This window comes from Lepus europaeus, chromosome 19 (assembly GCF_033115175.1).
Source record: "Lepus europaeus isolate LE1 chromosome 19, mLepTim1.pri, whole genome shotgun sequence".
Lineage (NCBI taxonomy): Eukaryota > Metazoa > Chordata > Mammalia > Lagomorpha > Leporidae > Lepus > Lepus europaeus.
This window is the reverse complement of record NC_084845.1, coordinates 10017040-10037051: the sequence shown is the minus strand read 5'-3', so window position 1 is coordinate 10037051 and position 20012 is coordinate 10017040. Positions and strand designations below refer to the sequence as shown.

Sequence of the window (20012 nt, the reverse complement as noted above, 5' to 3'; positions counted from 1 at the left end):
TTCCTATTGTTCATCGCTAGCATATGGAAATACAATTGATTTATGTTGACCTTGTCATCCTACAATCTTGCCAAAGTTAATATTTCAACTAGCTATTCTGTAGATTCTTTGGGCTTTTTCGTGTAGACTCTCATGTTATCTACAAAAACTTATTTTTCCTTGCCAACCTATATGTCTTTTACATCAAGTTCCACTATGATGTGGGAAAACTCTGCAAGGTTCGGTTTGGATGTCACGAGTCATGACATTAGTCCCCTGGAGGGGCCTGAGAAAGGTGAGAGGTGGGGACCGCTGTTCCCTGCCAGGTCCAGAACAAAGAGTGCAGTCTGTCCACGCATTCTACGTGGAGGAGTCCTGCCAGCGCGTGGCAAGGGGGCATGGCGCTTGTGGGCTGGTGGGTGATTTCATCAGGATCGTGAAGAAGACGGTGGATATTCACAGGACACGAGGCTCGTGGGTTGCTTTGTACTAAGTCAAAGTCCAAGTGTCCTGTCCCCTTCAGAGTGCACCCACATTTGGCTTAGTGCAGCAGTCTCCCCGATTTCCTCTCCGCACGTATGTGAGAGAGACCAGATTTGTAGGGTTGACCTAATATAACTAGTCCAGTAGTTATAACTTCCTGAAAGATAACATGGAGCCATATAATTTATATGCCAAGCAGAATGATGCAAACAGAAAAAAATCAACGGTGATTCAGGAAAGCTTGGGGCCTATTTTAGTAATACCAATGACTATTTGGTTCGTTGCTTGATCTGCCAGTGACCTTTCCTGTTCAGTTGACCTCCATGCTTCCAGAGGGTCCTTCAAGGGTCCAACTGAGATGTCGGTAGTCTAATGCAGAGTGCTACCAGCTGCCAGCAACTACTGTTTTATTAAGAGCTACCTCTTGGGCTGTTTGGTATATGAGGTGGGCTGGAAGTTGTGACATTGTTTGGCTGAGTTCTGAAAAGCTATATCTGATTCAGGACTGAAAAGACCTAGATGTGTACCAGTTATACCCAAAATTGCAGCGAGGCCCAGTTCAAGATAGATCGTAGATGACCCTGTGTGAGAAGGGCATACAACCGTGCATTCATGTGAGGGCCCCGTAGTTTTAACAGCTTTATTTGATATCAGTTGTTGGTAGAGGCTAGGAGGAGTGTGGGATTTGTGAAAGGAAAATTAATAAAGGATCTGCTGAAGTCAAGTGAGTACCTGGGGAAATATTGAAGCTGCTGGTTGGTTGACCAGAAGGATGGTGAGTAGTTAATATGTATACCAAACACATCCCAAAGCATGGGAATAGTTGAACAAGTAGTTACCTAGGCTAGTGTGCCTGTTAACAGGCCCAGTGTTGATGTTTTCATCCCTTGGGTGACATTCTGTTACTATTTAATAGATACTACCCAGGAAGCTGAAGAAAGTAGGTTGCTGGAATAGTGGAGAGTCAGACATGGACTATTGGACAAGGGGATGTCATCACTGGGGTAGAGTCGGGACTTGGCCTGAGAGCATTTATTATATCTACATCCCAGCAACATGAGTGGTGGTGGAATTTGAGGCTTTGGTGTAGGGATAGTTTCACTCAAGGAATGAAAATAAGTTATGGGGCATCAGTGGGTATAAACTGGTTAATTTGAAGGCCCTAACTTACACCAAAATGGCAAGATATGTTGCAGGAATAGAAGGGACAAGGATACATCAATTAACTGGGGGCTCCTTGGTGAGGTGGAGGAGGTAACAGGCAATGGTAGGTCCTGTGTGCTTGCACTGTCATTCATCAGGGTTTGGCATAAAGACCCACTGATAAGCTTTAGCTTCTTGCAGAATGTGATGATATTTTGTAGGGCGGGAGAAAATGGACTTGCAAATATTAAATGAGCAGGAGAGTTGGAGCATCAGTTACGTCTACAATGACATTAGTGCTGTCTGGGCTGTGAAAAAAGTGTAAGCAGGGCTGTGGAGATTGCAGTGGGGAAAGCAAGCGAGGAGAAAGGGCAGCTGGAGCGAGGTGTGAAACTCGGAGCTGAGGGGTACTGGAATCTTACTTGACAGAGTTGAGCGTAAGATCGGGACATCTCGGGGTGTTGGTGGCAAGGCTGGTGCTGTAGGTGTGCTGGAGTCATCACTTGGGAAGATGCTGGGTTGAGGTCTTCGTTCCTAACTGAATGGTTATTGTCTGACCTGTCATTTGTGATTGTTCTGCAGATGGTACAGAATAGAGATTCCTGATAGCAGTCCTGGGTTAGCCCCAAGATCTCAGACAAAGTTGTACATTTGGGAAATTATTGCAAGTGTGAAGGCCCAGGGATGTTCTGGGGTCCTTTTGGCCACGTGTTGAGTGGCCACGTATGCATAGTGCATAGGATGCAAGAAGCCCTAGGAGCACTGTGTGTGCAGGTCCGGATTTGCTGTCCTTTTGCCTCTGTTTGCTATGGAGTCAGTTGCTAATGGGGAAGCTGTGAAGAGACGTATGTCCAAACAAGTGGAGATGACAAAGGAATTTAGTGCTGGTGAAAAGAAATAGAATGGGAAAATGTCATTAAATGGAGAAGAGAGTTCCATCTGGGTATTGTCGAGTGGCCAGAAATAAGAGGAGACAAGTGCCTTGTATTTTGGCAGGTGCCTTAAGAACTACCGGTTGAAAGTTCAGGGTAGGGGGCCGGCGCTGTGGCACAGTGGGTTAACGCCCTGGCCTGAAGCGTTGGCATCCCATATGGGTACCGGTTCTAGTCCCAGCTGCTCCACTTCCGATCCAGCTCTCTGCTATGGCCTGGGAAAGCAGTAGAAGATGGCCCAAGTCCTTGGGCCCCTGCACCTGTGTGGGAGACCTGGAAGAAGCTCCTGGCTCTGCTTCAGATAGGCACAGCTCCAGCCGTTGCGGCCATCTGGGGAGTGAACCATCAGATGGAAGACTCCTCTCTCTGTGTAACTCTGATTTTCAAATAAATAAATAAATCTTTAAAAAAAAGTAAGTAAGTTCAGGGTAACTAAGGCAATGGACAAAAGAGTGAATCATGGGGCCGGCATTGTGGCATAGTGGGTAAAGCCACCGCCTGCAATGCCAGAATCCCATATGGGCACCGATTCGAGCCCTGGCTGTTCCTCTTCTGATCCAGCTCCTTGCTACGGCTTGGAAGGGCAGTAGAAGATGGCCCAAGTGCTTGGGCCCCTGCACTCACATGGGGGACCTGGAAGAAGCTCCTGACCCTGGCTTCAGATCAGCCGCCCTCTGGCCATTGTGGCCGTTTGAGGGAGTGAACCAGCAGATACAAGATCTTTCTCTCTGTCTTTCCCTCTCTCTCTAATTCTACCTCTCAAGTAAATTAAATCTTCAAAAAAAATTTTAAAAACCCATAAATCCAATCCTCTGGCCCTGCTGACAGGAAAGGGCCAGGTTACTTTGCAACTTTTGCTGGCTTTCTCAAGGCAAGTTTTTGAAGTCACAAGCAAGCATTACTTAGCGATTGAATCAGGCAGATGGAGGAGTTAATCACAGGCTCCGTCATTAGCTTTTGTTCCATCTAAGCGGTGTATTTTATATCACTGCTTATGTTTCAAAGGAAAATAACACTTAGCTACAGCTAATGCCAGGTCAGCTTTGGGAGGCCAGGGGCTATTTTGTTTTTAGTGCTTCATGCATTCAATGTAACACCATACAATCATCAACTGGAAGAGGTTAGATTTTTTTATATTGACTTTGACAGAAAGTTTCTAGTTTACACTAAGTTAGAAAAAATGGATATGGAACATGGGACTACATTTTTTAAAAAGATTTTTTATTTATTTGAAAGGCAGAGTGTAGAGAGGGAGAGACAGAGAGGTCTTCCACCTGCTGGTTCACTCCCCAAATGGCCACAATGGCTGGGACTGGGCTGGTTTGAAGCCAGGAGCTTCTTCAGAGTCTCCCACGTGGATGGCAGGGACCCCAAACTTGGACCATCTTCCGCTGCTTCCCTAGGCACATTAGCAGGGAGCTGGACCAGAAGTGGAGCAGCCCGGACTGGAACTCGCATCTATATAGGATGCCAGTGTTGCAGGCAGTGACTTAATCCACTACACCATAATGCTGGTCCTGAGATTTAATTTTTAAAAGATTTGTTTATTTAATGAATCTTGATGTGAATGGAAGGAGAGAGGGAGCAGGAAAGGGGAGGGTTGCAGGTGGGAGGGAAGTTATGGGGGGGAAGCCATTGTAATCCATAAGCTGTACTTTGGAAATTTATATGCATTAAATAAAAGTTAAAAAAAGATTTATTTAAAAGGCAGAGAGAGAGAGAGAGAGAGCGAGCGAGCGAGCTTCCATTTGTTCGTTCACTCTTTAAATGGCCAAAGCCAGGAACCAGTAACTCCATCCTGATCTCCACACCAGGAGCAGGGGCCCAAGTGCTTGAGCCATTGGCTGGATTGGAACTGCAGAGGCTGGGACTTGAGGCAGCACTTCGATGTGGGATGCTGGCATTGCCACCGGCGGCTTCAACCTGCTGTGCTGCAACACTGGCCCTGAGACTTCATTTTTAAAGGTGTAGGCCGATGGTGAGGATGTGAGATAGACAGGGGCTTAGTAAAGGAAAAGGATCCTGATGAGGCCGCTCAGGCGCCTGGGGAAAGTGGGTGTGCTGAACTGGGGTGGACCGGGCTGCAGTTTGTAGCTGTGTAGGGCTACAGCCTGAGACTGATGGAAGCTCCTTAGCTCCTGGAGTAAATGTAGCTGGGATCCACACACCCTCAACAGTGAGATGCATGTTTATGGCGGGAAAGCAATAGTTATTGTCAAGGAGAAATATTTTAGATAGATTTTTCTTTACATTATTTTTAATGTGGTTCAACATGGCAGTTTATTTTTTTATTTTTTTGACAGGCAGAGTGGACAGTAGAGGAAGACAGAGAGAAAGGTCTTCCTTTTTGCCATTGGTTCACCCTCCAATGGCCGGCGCACCGCGCTGTTCCGATGGCAGGAGCCAGGTGCTTCTCCTGGTCTCCCATGGGGTGCAGGGCCCAAGCACTTGGGCCATCCTCCACTGCACTCCCTGGCCACAGCAGAGAGCTGGCCTGGAAGAGGGGCAACCGGGACAGGATCGGTGCCCCGACCGGGACTAGAACCCGGTGTGCCGGCGCCGCAAGGCAGAGGATTAGCCTGTTGAGCCACGGCGCCGGCCTTCAACATGGCAGTTTTCAAATTACTAACTATAATAAAGATATTTTAACCAAACACACACACACACACACACAAAGGAAAAACCTCTTAATAGTAAAATACGCTCCCTCACCTGATGAACTCAGTGCTATCACATTAGATCGTAAGCTTTGCGAGACTGACTCCCACGTCAGCGTCCTCGGTAGTTAATTCGCTTTGGGACATCAGGCAATATGCATACGTCTTTCTCTGTAATTTGATACTAATACCAGAAAAAAAATCTAAATCATCTGTGTGGACACAGCTTCCCCTTTGGCCCTGTCAGATGGCCGTCGTCTGTCCTAAGAAGCCAACCGACGGCGTCACACGGTGCCGCCCTCTCTCCTCGCTGGGCCTCGCCCTTTCTGTCAGTTTCCGCCTCAGGTCAGATCACTCTGATCACCTGCTTCCGGTCATCTGCTGGCCTCTCAGCGGTCACTGGTAATTCCTGGACGGTTGTCCTCTAGAGCGAGTGGCGGATGGAAGACCTCTCTCTCTCTGTAACCGACTGTCAAATGAATCAGTTATATTTATATGACTCCCCTAGCTTGCTCCTGAAATCCTGCTGTCCTAAGCGGGCGTTGGGACGTCAGGAAGCCCAGTGTATGGGATATTTTCGCTGGACGACGCAAGAAGACATAAAGCAAAAAGTCTCCAGTGTAGGTACCCGTGTGACCGCCCAGAGGTAGGGAATGCGGGATTAATTCCGAACGGGCCTTGCGGGAAGTGTAACCAGGAGCTCCGCGTAATCCCAGCCTGGAGCAGGCACGAGACCGGAAGTGTACCCGCCCCGCTTGGTGGGCTTCTGTGCACTTCCTCCCAGGCAGAGAGAATTCTGGGAAGTGTACCTCTCGCGTCGTTCACATTTCCGCCCAGGCCGGCGCGTGCTGGGCATTCTGGGAAATGTAGTCCGCAGGCTCAGCGACGTCGCGGGCACTTCCGCTCCGACCCGGTGAGGTTGCTGCTGTTGACTTGGTGGCTCCCGCCGGGTCCGCATGTCGCCGGCCTACGAAGTTTGCGGGCTGACTGACGTCTGCGGACCTCATCGACCCGGCGGTCGAATCCGAGACTAAGAGGCCTCGGCGGAGAGCAGAGGTTTGGCCCGGCGAGGGTTGCGGCTCCCATTCTCCTTGGGGCTGGGGTCGGTGGCGGCCCGGTTCGCGCCTCCCCAGCCTTCCCGCAGCTCCCGAACTTGCGCGGGCACCTGGGCGCCGTCCCAGTGCCGAGGTTTTAGGAGCCGAACGCGGTGGTGCGGTGGGAGCCTCTGCACGGGTGTTCGCTGGGGCCGGAGCTCGGGCTGCCGCGGCCCTGGGCCTCCCCTCCGGTGCCCGCGGGACCCTGGGTCACGGCAGACGCGGGTTCTGACTCGTCGTTTTGGAGGGAGGGACCGGGAGGGACTTGGCTTGGGCCCGGGACAGCGACCCGACGAGGGGCCTCGGGAAGCCCGGGGCGCAGGTGCACGGGGTGGCCCCGGTGCGGACGAGTGCGCGTCGCCCTGAGAATGTGACGGCCCACGAGCAAATTCACTAGTGCCACAGCGGCTCCGCGGAGAGACACTGCTTTTTCCCGTGTTCGTGGAGGCGGGCGTGAGCCCGGGAGCGCGGATTCTGTGTGCAGAGGCGCCTCCTGGAGAGAGAGGCCAGGAGGCCCGTGTTCTTCCCCGGAGCAGTCGCGGGCTGTCCCGTGTCGCGGGTGCCCGTGCGGGGAGCAGCGCCTCTCGCGACTCATTTTCCGCTTTCTGGGGCTGCCCCTAGGCCGCGTTCCCCTTCCCGGGCCCTGCGGACGTCAGGACGCTCCGGGTCCCCGCACGAGGGAGAGGAATGGCCGCCTGCGAGGTAAGGGTGGTGGCCCTCAGAGGGCCAAGGAGGGCGGCAAATACCTGAGAATCTGCGCGCCCGCGGCTGCCTTTGCCCCATTTGATTTAACCGCGCTTGGTTCTGTTTCTCTGATTATTATATATTTTATAGAATAGAGAAGTTCGTGGGGATGAACAATTTTCCCACTTTACTCCCCTGCTCACAAACTAGGTTTTGAAACTTTTTAGCTCTTTTCCTCATGTACGTTGGTAACTATATTTCTATGCATAATTGCAAAGATTTTTTTTTGCACCAAAATGCTTATCTCTTAATTCTGTTTTCCATGAACTTTTTGAGGTATCCCTATATATCTCATTTTATTATTAAGAGATTTATTTATTTATTTGAGGTAGCATTACAATGAGACAGAGGGAGAGACAGAGAGATCTTCCATCTGCTGCTTCACTGTCCAAATGGCCTCGGTGGCTGGGGCTGGACCGGGCCAAAGCCTTGAGCCTGGAACGCCACCCGGCGTCTCCTATGTGGGTGCAGGGCCCAAGCACTTGGGCCATCTTCTGCTGCTTTCCCAGGCCATAGCAGGGAGCTGGATTGGAAGTGCAGCAGCCAGGAACTTGAACCTGCACCCATGTGGGATGCTGGTGGCACAGGTGGTAGCGTAACCCCCGTGCCACCACACAGACCCCATGTATGTCATTTTAAGTTGTGACATTCTAAATTTAACATGGAAGCGTCCACGTTTTTGATTGCCTCGTGTTCCTGTTGAGTTGTGTGCCTCTGGAGACTTAGCTGCTTCCCCCTTACAGACAGGTGACAGGCACGTCACTGTGTTAAGTGACACTGCAGAGCTGCAGCCTGCCGGTGTAACCTTTTCCCAGACATCAGTTATGAAAAGAATATGCCTGGGGCCGGCACTGTGGCACAGTGCTGAGGCTTAGACAGGATAGAAGAAGGTCCACAGATGGATTAAGTCCCTGCAGACCTAGGCCAGCTCCCCGCCCAGCCTCCTCTTCTTGGTCACGGTGACGGCTGTCGGGGGTTAAGATCTCTGCTGATGGCCGGCGCCGTGGCTCAACAGGCTAATCCTCCGCCTTGCGGCGCCGGCACACCGGGTTCTAGTCCTGGTCGGGGCACCGATCCTGTCCCGGTTGCCCCTCTTCCAGGCCAGCTCTCTGCTGTGGCCAGGGAGTGCAGTGGAGGATGGCCCAAGTGCTTGGGCTCTGCACCCCTTGGGAGACCAGGATAAGCACCTGGCTCCTGCCATCGGAACAGCGCGGTGCGCCGGCCGCAGCGCGCTACCGCGGTGGCCATTGGAGGGTGAACCAACGGCAAAGGAAGACCTTTCTCTCTGTCTCTCTCTCTCACTGTCCACTCTGCCTGTCAAAAAAAAAAAAAAAAAAAAAAGATCTCTGCTGATGTTCTGTCCCTGCTGCCCTAGGCGATGGTGACCTTCCAGGACGTGGCCGTGGTCTTCAGCGAGGAGGAGCTGGGGCTGCTGGACGCTGCGCAGAGGGAGCTGTACCGGGCTGTGATGCTGGAGAACTTCCGGAACCTGCTCTCCATGGGTGAGGACGGGCGTGCTCGGGCACTGGGTGTCACCCTGTGCAGTGACCTTGTGTGCTCAGGGGATCAAGGTTCTGGAGGTCTTGAACCTGACTGTCCTACTGATAAATTTTAGTGTAGCCAACGCCGGCCAGCTGGAGCAAGAGAGAAAGGTCTTCCATCTGCTGGTTCACTCCCCAAATGGCCCCAACAGCCTGAGCTGAACCAATCCGGAGCCAGGAGCCAGGAGCCAGGAGCTTCCTCCAGGTCTCCCACGTGGGTACAGGGGCCCAAGGACCTGGCCCATCTTCTACTGCTTTCCCAGGCCATAGCAGAGAGCTGGATCGCAAGAGAAGCAGCTAGGACTAGAACCAGCACCCATATGGAAAGCTTAGCCTACTGTGCCACAGCGCTGGCCCCAGGGATGGGTTTTATACTCCAGACTTACATATGTGTCATGGGCCTAAAATACTAGTGTTTCCTCAATGTCATTTTAAGAATGAAAAATACTGCCTTTTTTTTTTTTAGATTGATTTATTTATTTGAAAGTCAGAGTTACACAAAGAGAGGAGTGGCAGAGAGAGAGAGAGGTTTTCCATCCGATGGTTCACTCATCAATTGGTCGCAACAGCTTGAGCTACGCCAATCCAAAGCCAGGAGCCAGGAGCTTCTTCCGGGTCTCCCATGTGAATGTAGAGGTCCAAGGACTTTGGCCATCTTCTACTGCTTTTCCAGTCCATAGCAGAGAGCTGGATCAGAAGTGGAGCAGCTGGGACTCAAACCAGCACCCATATGGGATGCCGGCGCTTCAGGCCAGGGCATTAACCTGCTGCGCCATAGCGTCAGCTCTGAAAAGTACTGCTTTCAGTGACCTGGTGGTCAGTATGCAGTAGGAGTCCATATTTCCAGTAGGTTGCAGCATTAGTGAGTTTGTTTTAAATGTGACTCTGCCTGTTCACAGGGTGTCACCCCTTCACACCTGATCCATCCCACTCAGAAACAGGAAAGGGCTGGACGTGAAGACAGCAACCCAAAGAGAAAGGAGATCAGGTGAGAACGTAGCAGCAGGAGTCCTCATAGACGTTGCTCCTGTTTCTCTTCTCTCCACCACTGTTGCCACCATGTGGTGGGAAATGTTTGTCGTTACGCTGCATTGGCTTCTTGCCCCAACCTCTCTCCCCTGTTGAAGACTATTTATTTGAAAGGCAGAGTGACAGAGAGACACAGAGATCTTCCCTCCGCTGGTTCACTCCCCAGGTGGCCACAACAGCTAAGTCTGGGCCAGGCTGAAGCCAGGAGCCAGGAGCTTCTTCCGGGTCTCCCACAGGGTGCAGGGGCCCAAGCACTTGGACCATCTTCCGCTGCTTTCCCAGGCATTAGCAGGGAGCTGGATCAGAATGGGGGTCTGCCAGGGCCCGAACCGGTGCCCACATGGGACACAGCGTCACGGGTGGCGGCTTAACCCGCTGCGCTACAACGCTGGCCCTTGATTTCTCCTCTGCCTCCCTCTCACACAATCCCTCTTCACTACTCCGCGTCCACCCAGATGTACAGTGTTCCATTTCAGGTCAGCTGACCAGCAAGCTTGAGCCCCCTGGGTCCTGTAGCCTGACGTCCTCAGGCCCTGAGAATGGGGTCGGGAGCTCTTTAGGGGCAATTCTTCTGCCTGACCCGGCGCCCGTGTGGCCCCTGCGCCCTGCCGGGAAAACGGCTCAAACCGTCCGGCGCCTCCTTCACTTCCTTCAAGACTCGCTCCAGTTTTATTTTTATCAGAAAAACCTTTTCTGAGCGCCTCATGGAAAAGATGGCCACTCGCACCCCGCCCTGCCTCATGTCGGCTCGCCTGGATTTTTTCACTCGCTCACCACCTCTCTCTCCCTGCTGCGGTGTGATGGCCACGAGTGGAGGAGCCGTGTCTGTGTCACTTGTTGGTTGTTCCAGCCTCAGGGCCTGGAGCAGTCCTGGGCCGTGGCAGCTCCCTAGAAACCGCTGTGTTCTGGGAGGGTGAGCGTGCCGCCTGCAGGGCTGCCGCAGGTAGCTGGCGGGCATAGGCAAGGCAGAGGGAATGGGGTATGGAGCAGGATTTGTTCGCAGGTGGCCACCTCTCCACCTTGGTGTGCGTGCGTGTGTGCGCGTGTGTGTGCATGTGCACCGTGGTCGCGAGCACCGAGCAGAATGCCTGCCTGGTTGCTCTCCCACGTCCCCTGTAGGGCGTCTGTTTACTTCTGGACAGGGTTACGTTCTGAGCGAGGATTTTGGTGCCGACTTGGTAGCAGCCCCACAGAAGGAAAAGACGTTTCTCGTGGCGTTAGGCCGTGACCAGGCAGCAGACTTGGTTCACTGAAAGCGTCTCCCGTCTGGAGCGCCTGTCCCTGTCCCTGCGTCCAGGCCTCACTGCCCCTGTGCTGCAGGGGAGGATTTAAGGCTTGCATGTCACAAGTCTCGCAGCTAAATACGTTGTGCCTTTATTTCCTACAGATATAGCCAATATACAGATTTCACGTGATTTTTCCCTATATTTTTATAAAAGGCTTTGTTTTCTGTGTAACTAACTGATATGATAACCTGGGAAAAATAGAAACTTCTGCTTCAAGCTCATCATGTCCTTTGAGAGACATTTAAGGGTCAGCTGGTTAAATACAACCGTTAGCCACAGTGCCGTCCACAAGGGACTTATGCACGTGTCAGTATTTTTCCCACGTGTCTCCCAGTGGGATTCGTCATGGACTGGGTACCTTCTAGAACCAAAGGCTCAAGGTTTTTTGAGTGTAGGCCACGTGAAGAAACGCGCTTTTCCCGCGAGCAGAAGCAGGGTTTCACGGGCGCCTAGACGCATGGCGTGGCTTCAGCAGGGCCTCCACGTGACCCCTCTCCTGCGGGGGGGTACGGCTCGCAGAGTTCCTCGCCTGGCCCCTTTTTATTTCTGAATGCTTGTGACCAGCTTTTAAATGGATTCGCTCCTCACGACAGGGTTTCGGCTTTTACTTTGCGAAGCTGTTGTGAGACACCGGTTCTTCCATGTCCCAGGCTGCAGCAGGAGCCAATGTGTGGCGCCTCCTCCCTTCTTTTCCCTCCAAGTATTTTTTGCCATCTTTGATTTTTAAATTTTTTTCTCTTTTGTTTCCCACCTGTGTGTGTTTTCCTGCCCTGCGCTGTCCCTTTGATATTTCAGATAGCTGACTTGGAAAAGAAGTTTTCCCACCGGGACTTGGCTGCAGCCCTTACAGGAAAGTCCGCCTGGGAGCCCTCTGTCCGTCCTTGAACTCTGTTGTATTGTTGTGGGCTGTGCTCATAGGTAGGAAGGTGTAAGACGGGGGTCGTGTCCAAGATGCGAAATGCTGTCCCTTGTCGCTGCTGCACCATGGTGGGAAAGACGTGCACAGTCCAGACGGCCAATGACAGGGCGCGTCAGGTGGTGGAAAGGTTCCAGGGGCCGGAAGTTACCTGGGAGAACTGGGTGAGGACCGGGCTCGCCATTACTCACCGGGCGATGAAGAAGGCCTGGAGGCTGAGCTGAGGCTCAGCAGAGCCCGCCCGGGTGGCTGGCTGGGAACAGTGCTGCTCGTGGGAGTCGCTGCCTCAGGCCAGCTTTAGGAGTTGACGCTGCGACCCCCTCCTGCCCCGGGACTCCGTCTCGGTGGGAAAAGATTAAATTCCAGCTCTGCATTTTTTTTTTCCCCTGGAGGTCTGAATTCCTGTCAGATTGTGGAATGATGTACATTGCTAGTTCAACTTTCCGTTCCTTTTGTCCTCATAAAGGCCCTGTAAGAGCCGGAACTACAGTCCCCTCTGCTTAAACACCTGCTAGGTGTGTTTTAGTGTGTTGTTAGGAGTCCCACGTTGCCGTCCCAGTCACCTAGATGTTGAAGTCGCTTTCCGAGGAAATGACCATGGCAGAGCTACATAGAGGCTGCTTGTCAGGTGTCCACTGAAGCAAAGCAAGAGGTGCCTGTTCACAAAAAAGTTTCAGGGGGCTGGTGCTGTGGGGTACTAGGCTAAGCCTCCACCTGCAGTGCTGGCATCCCATATGGGTGCTGGTTTGAGTCCCAGCTGCTCCACTTCCGATCCAGCTCTCTGCTATGGCCTGGGAAGACAGTGGAGGATGGCCCAAGTCCTTGGGCCCCTGCACCTGCGTGGCAGGTCCAGAGGAAGCTCCTGGCTTCAGATCAGCACAGCTCCGGCAGTTGTGACCATTTGGGGAGTAAACCAGCAGATGGAAGACCTCTCTCTCTGTCTCTCCCTCTCTCTGTAACTCTACCTCTCAAATAAATAAATAAAATCTTTAAAAAAAATTTTCCAGAGAAAATTATTTATATGTCTGAAGGAGGGAGGGAAAGAGAAAGCGCACACTCCCACCTACTGGTTCATTCCCAAAATGTTCATAGCATGGGGGCTGGGCTGGGACCAAAGCCTGGAGCTGGGGTTGCAATAGAACTTTCCAGTGTTGGTAACAAGAACCCAATTACTTGAGCTATCACTGGTGCCGCCCAGGGAGTTGGAGTCTTTGCTGGAGCTGGAACCAGGCATCCATGGGACACAGTCATCCTAACTGCAGCGTAACTGCTAGGTCAAAGGCTTGCCCTAGAAGTACTCTCTTAATAGATTACTTGTTCATTTGAAAGGCAGAGTGACAGAGAGTAAGGCACGCACACACACACACACACACAGAGAAACAGAGAGAGCTCTTTCATCCACTGGTTCACTCTCAAATAGCTGCAACAGCCAGAGCTGTCGAGGCCAAAGCCAGGAGCCCAGAATCCCATCCAGGTTTCCCACGTAGTACTGGGGCCATCCTCTGCTGCTCTCCCAGGTGCATTAGCAGGGAGCTGGATTGGAAGTGGAGCATCCGGGACTCAAATGGCACCCAAATGGGATGCCAACGCTGCAGCTCCAGGGGCTTCAACCTGCTGCACCATGGTGCCGGCCCCACGTATTGTATGTTTTAAAATGAAGTCTTTGACTGCTCTCATGAAGGAGACTTGGTGTCACACAGGTCTTGTTGAAGCTTAGTGGAGCGGGGGTGGGTGTTTGGCGCAGCGCCTGTGATGCCTGCATCCCACGTGGGGGCACCTGAGTTTGAGTCCCAGCTCCGCTTCCTGTTCCAGCTTCTTGCTAACGCACACCCTGGGAGGTCACAGGTGTTGGCTCAGGGAGTTGGGTCCTTGCCCTTGCCACCCATGGGGGAGACGATACCATTGAGTCCTCTTCCTGTCTTCAGCCTGGCTCACCCTGGCTGTTGTGGGCATCTGGGGAGTGACCCAGTGGATGGAAGATCTTTGTCTCTGCTTTTCAGATAAAATGGAAATACATAGTAAAGCCTAGTGGGGGTGGCCAGGTGGGTCACTTCTAGCATCTCTGGGCACGCAGATCAGAAACCGTGATGCCCAGTGGAGAAGACAGATTGAACCTTCTCGGATCCATTAAGTGTCGGTGCTTTACCTAAGTGTGACGTCCTGAATTCTGTGTCCCTGCAGCAGATTGGACCCACGGTGAGATGGAGACAGTTCCAGAAGCAGAGCCGTGTGAAGAGCGCTCTTGTGAGCAGATCTGGGAGCACCCTGCAGGTGACTCAACCAGACTCCAAGACCCCACGCTACATCATCTTTGGTTCCCCAAACAAGGTGATTCATCCTGCCAGGTTGGGACAGGACTGTGCTTGACCCTCCCTGGACAAACATCTCTCCAGAGTAACGAGCGTAAGAAGTTCTCTGACGGCTCCAGCTTTGGCCTCCACGCCCAGTCACAGCTAGGAGAGAAGTCTCATACGTGTGATGAATGTGGGAAAAGCTTCCGTTACAGCTCAGCTCTTCGTGTTCATCAGAGGGTCCACAAGGGCGAGAAACACTATAAGTGTGCCGAGTGTGGTAAGGAGTTCAGCCAGAGCTGCTGTCTACAAGCCCATCAGAAAGTCCACACCATAGAGAAACCGTTCACATGCGCAGAGTGTGGGAAAGGCTTCACCCGCAGATCCACACTCACCGTGCACCACAAGTTGCACACGGGAGAGAAACCTCACACTTGCAAGGAGTGCGGGCAGGCCTTCGTTCACGCGTCCCACCTGCAGGAACATCAGAGAATCCACACTGGGGAGAAGCCGTTCCGATGTGACTTATGTGGCAAGAACTTCCGCCGGAGATCAGCGCTCAGTAACCACTGCATGGTGTACACGGGAGAGAAGCCGTACGGATGTGCGGAGTGTGGGAAGCGCTTCACCTGCAGCTCGAATCTGCACATCCACCAGAGGGTCCACACAGGAGAAAAACCCTACAAGTGCGCAGAATGTGGCAAGAGCTTCATTCAGCCTTCGCAATTTCAGGCCCACCGCAGAATCCACACGGGAGAGAAACCGTACGTGTGCAAAGTGTGTGGCAAGGGCTTCATTTACAGTTCAAGTTTTCAGGCCCATCAAGGAGTCCACACTGGGGAGAAGCCATACAGGTGTGACGAGTGTGGCAAGAGCTTCAGGATGAAAATCCATTACCAAGTCCACTTGGTGGTTCACACTGGAGAGAAACCCTATAAATGTGAGATATGCCGGAAAGCCTTCCGGCAGAGTTCATATCTTAAAATCCACCGGCAAGCCCACAGCGTAGAGAAACCTTACAGGTGTGAGGAGTGCGGGCAGGGCTTCAATCAGAGCTCACGCCTTCAGACTCACCGGCTCAGCCACACTGGGGAGAAGCCCTACAAGTGTGACGAGTGCGGGAAGGGCTTCAGTCAGAGGGCAGATCTGAAGATTCATTGCAGGATCCACACGGGGGAGAAACCGTACCACTGTGAGGAGTGCGGGAAGGGCTTCAGTCAGGCCTCGCACCTTCTGACCCATCAGAGGGTCCACAGTGGCGAGAAACCATTCAAATGCGACGCCTGTGGGAAGGGCTTCGGTCGGAGTTCACACCTCCAAGCCCATCAGAAAGTGCACACGCAAGAAAAGCCGTACAGGTGCGAGGCATGTGGCAAGGGCTTCAAGTGGAGCCTGAATCTGGCCATGCACCAGCGGGTCCACACGGGCGAGAAGCCATACAGGTGTGGGGAGTGCGGCAAGTACTTCAGTCAGGCCTCCAGCCTTCAGCTGCATCAGAGCGTCCACACTGGGGAGAAGCCGTACAGGTGCGGCAAGTGTGGCAAAGTCTTCAGTTGGTCGTCACAGCTACAGTCACATCAGAGAGTGCACACGGGGGAGAAGCCGTACAGCTGTGCCGTGTGTGGGAAGACCTTCAGCTGGAGGTCCAACCTTGTTAGCCATCACAGAATCCATGCAGGAGATGCGTGTTATGAACGTGGCGAGAACCTGAGAGCCTTGCCAACGGAAAGGGCTTCTATAACATGACGTTTTGCAAAGCTCACATACAACACCAGTGCTTGTAAGTGTTGGGTTTTGCAGGGGAGAGAGAAGGTACTTGTTTTATGTGCATCCATGTTTAAAGCAATATCTCTATGCACCCCGCACAGCTGAGAACCTTGCAAGTGGTACAGTAAGGGCTTCAGTCGCAAGTTTGACATCTATCAGATGTTATTCAGAAGACAGAACTAGAAGGGGAAGGTGTTTGCTGTGGCCTTTAACAAATGTACAGTGATGGGTGTGCCGAAATGGATGTCCCTAGACAGTCGGTGGGACAGGAGCATTGCAGCTGCATCAGTTAACCCTGGGTTGGCCGGCGCCGTGGCTCAACAGGCTAATCCTCCGCCTTGAGGCGCCGGCACACCGGGTTCTAGTCCCGGTTGGGGCACCGATCCTGTCCCGGTTGCCCCTCTTCCAGGCCAGCTCTCTGCTGTGGCCAGGGAGTGCAGTGGAGGATGGCCCAAGTCCTTGGGCCCTGCACCCCATGGGAGACCAGGATAAGCACCTGGCTCCTGCCATTGGAACAGCGCGGTGCGCCGGCCGCAGCGCGCTACCACGGCGGCCATTAGAGGGTGAACCAACGGCAAAGGAAGACCTTTCTCTCTGTCTCTCTCTCTCTCACTGTCCACTCTGCCTGTCAAAAAAAAAAAAAAAAAAAAAAAAAAAAAAAAAACCCTGGGTAGCACTGGCAGTGTGCCCTGTACGTGCTGCTTAAACGGATCAGAAAGAACGTGCAGCATTTGCAGATCGCATCCAGAGAAGGGAACCTGGGAAGTAAAACGTTTCAGAGAATGAATGCTGTTGGGATGCACAAGATTGCTCGACGCTGCAGTCAGCTCCCTCCCTCCTGCGAGTGGGTTCTTAGTATGTGGGCCTTGGCTGGTTTCCCAAAGTGGCATACGATAGAAGCTGAACTGTTTTGTTGTTGTTGTTGGTTTCTTCTGACAGCGTTAGACTGGAAGCTTTATTAACCTTACAGTAACAAGTTAACTGTTGAAGGAGGGTTTTACTGTCGCACTTTGGAAGTGTCAAGCGTCGTTATGCATGACAAAATTTTCTTTGTCGACATTGAATTTATTATTGATTTTTAATTCTTTGTATTTCCATCTGAACCTTAAATTATTGCCTTCAGGTCACTGTAGCATTCTTTCATCAAAACATCTCAGGTAGTGCCATACTGTATTCTTACCCCACATCTATGAAGCAAATACCAAAAAACAAACCAACCCTGTGGAAATTTGATAATTTTATCAACTTTATTATTGGGGGAAAAGTGACATTCAAATACTTTTTCCTTTTTGTAGTAGTAAAACATAGTTCTGGAAACTATGTCTGAATACAATGTATATCTCTTTGATATGGAGATCAAATAAATAGAAATCGATTATGAGATTAAAATGCCACAGAGACAAGTAACATTAATGATGTCATTGATTTTTTTTTTAATGAAAGCATGCGTTCATTTATAGGAATTTTGAGCTTTGATAAATTTATTCCTCTTACTCTGAAGTCATTAAAACGATGGTAGATATATACAGCGACAGAGGAATACATAATATGGGCTTTGGAAACTCAGCTTGTAGCTTTTGTAGCATAACCAAAGGCAGAGTGCGTGTGTGTGTGCACACACGTGTGTGTGAGTGCACGCGCGGCCTGCCACATGAGTCAGCACTTCATTCCTTCCACTGCTGAGTGCGTTGCCTGGATGGATACACTGCAGTTTGTTTCTCCATTGACTGCCAAACCTAATGCCACCATTAGTCTTCTGTGTTGGTATGCCGCAGCTCTTCTAGGTCTGCTCTTCGGAGCAGAATGGCCGAAAGTCCAAGCCAGTGTTCCTGGGGCACAGTTTTGGTGATGTCTGTCTCCCTACGATGTACACGCCCTGACGTTAGCCCATCTGTCCTAGGAATGGCAGCGCTGAGACTGGGGCTCGAAAACATCAGCCGATGGTCACGGTCGTGCATTTTGCAAGACAGTGGAGGGAGCCTGGCAGTGGGAGAGGACTGCAGTGTCACCCTTAGGCCTAGAAAAAGGGGCTCCTCCTCTGGGCCCTGTTCCTCAGGGGCCTCCCCAACTGTGCAGTTCCTTCTTCAGGGTCTGGCGCCTGGGCCTGTGACTGACAGTGCTGTCCAGGTGGAGAGCCCAAGGCTAGACCTGAACTCGTCTGTGCCTCCTCCTCGTTTCTACAGCATTGTCTGACCAATGCCCCCTAAGAAACTCCAGGGTGATGCCAGTGTAACTGTTCAAGGCCCTGTACACCGCTCTGAAGAGCAACACTGCCGAGAGGATTTCTCCTGCAGGCAGCACAGTGTGAAGGATCCTGGGTTGCCGGCTGCCATGATAGAACGGCCCTCACCCATTTTGAGGGATTTCTGCTCGTGCAGGACACCAGAATATCAGCTCACTATGCCTCTTTTGGGTCCATGAATTTTGTAATCGGTTTTAAAGGAAAATATTTTTATTACTATTTCGGCTTTGTAATGTGCAAGTTTCTTGGACCTTCACTTTACCCATAGTTGTATTTTTTTTTTTTTGATAGGCAGAGTGGACAGTGAGAGAGAGAGACAGAGAGAAAGATCTTCCTTTGCCGTTGGTTCACCCTCCAAAGGCCGCCACGGCGGCACACCACGCTGATCCGATGGCAGGAGCCAGGTGCTTCTCCTGGTCTCCCATGGGGTGCAGGGCCCAAGCACTTGGGCCATCCTCCACTGCACTCCCTGGCCACAGCAGAGAGCTGGCCTGGAAAAGGGGCAACCAGGACAGAATCCAGCACCCCGACCGGGACTAGAACCCAGTGTGCCGGCGCCGCAAGGCAGAGGATTAGCCTAGTGAGCCACAGCGCCGGCCCCCATAGTTGTAATTTGATAGCAAAATACTTATTAGACGTTGATACTGTTTTAAATACTTTATCTGGTAATTAAGTGTAAGGCATTAGTCTGTATCCATCTGAAGAAATATTTTCCCCTAGTTTGATACTCCAAAATGTTTTCAAACATATGTGGATGGGTACTTTAGAAGTGGATATAGATGTGTGTGGTCTTTCTCTCTCACACACACACGGTGCATGTAAGCATGTATAGCCGTACAGTTGTTTTCCAAGTCTAGCCACTTACTGGGCCTAAAACCAATGATCTGCAGGAGCAGTGAGTACACCGGGCACCCAAATCTTGACTTTTTAAATACCATTTTACAGTAAAAGTTACAACTTCTTGAACAAATAAGTCATTTCAAGGATTGGCAGGGAATTACAAGATGAGCTTGGAACATTTTGCTCTGCCAGAAAGCGGGAAGCAATACAGAAATGGGAGAAGGAAGAAACTCTAGCTTGAAGAGAGGCTCCTGTCGGCCAAAACTAAGCAATTTCCCCATCTAAATAATTATCATAATGGAATATGAAGAAGGAGAGAGAAAGAGGGCAGGGAGGAATGAAGGAAGGGAGGACTCTATGGTAGAATGTCAAGCCATAAATACCTATATATACATATACATATATATACATATATATATGATTAATTATCACCTTTTGGCCAGGGCTGGGCCGGGCAGAAGTCAGGAGCTTCATCCAGGTCTCCCACATGGGTTCAGGGCCCCAAGCACTTGGACCATCTTCCTCTGCTTTCCCAGGTGCATTAGCAGGGAGCTGGATCAGAAGCGGAAGTGGACCATTCCGGTCTCCAGCCGGCACCTGTATGGGGTGCAGGTGTTGCAGGCAGCAGCCTAACCCCATCACCAGGGGGCCAGCCCCAAGAGTTGGGTTTCTGAGGGTGGAACCGGCTGGTCACGACTCTCAAGACCAGGAATGACTCGCTTTTTGCTTATTTTCCTGACTCCCTCCTTCGGTGGGTAGGTAGTCGCAGGTGGGCTTAGCTCTTACATAAGCTACCAGGCCATTTTGGGGGGAAGGCAAACATTCGGACCATAGCAAGGTCTACAGTGCTACTCAGCTCAGGCTTCTGGTTAACAGAATCCTTAGTTTCTAAGGCCAACCGGCCAGACTGGCAAAGTCACCGTCTCATGGATTCCAGGAAGTGGAAGCCAGGAGCGGGGGCAGCAGGTCACTTCCGCCCGTAGGGGACGCCGCTTTGACCGTTGGGAAGCTGTAGCCCGGGAGAACGGTACTGTCGGCGGCTTCTTCCCCTCGACCATTCGGGGCGTG

General features: G+C 51.7%; 1 protein-coding gene across 1 annotated transcript; it reads left to right on the top strand.

The window, feature by feature from the left end:
• Positions 1–6070: 6070 nt before the first annotated feature.
• Positions 6071–17285, top strand: LOC133747793 (zinc finger protein 234-like). The gene is given in 6 exon segments (XM_062176125.1): positions 6071–6250; positions 6910–6990; positions 8408–8534; positions 9473–9493; positions 9496–9561; positions 13986–17285. Coding segments are annotated over 5 exon segments (2085 nt in total). The 5' UTR covers positions 6071–6250; positions 6910–6975; the 3' UTR covers positions 15842–17285.
• The last annotated feature ends 2727 nt before the right edge of the window (positions 17286–20012 follow it).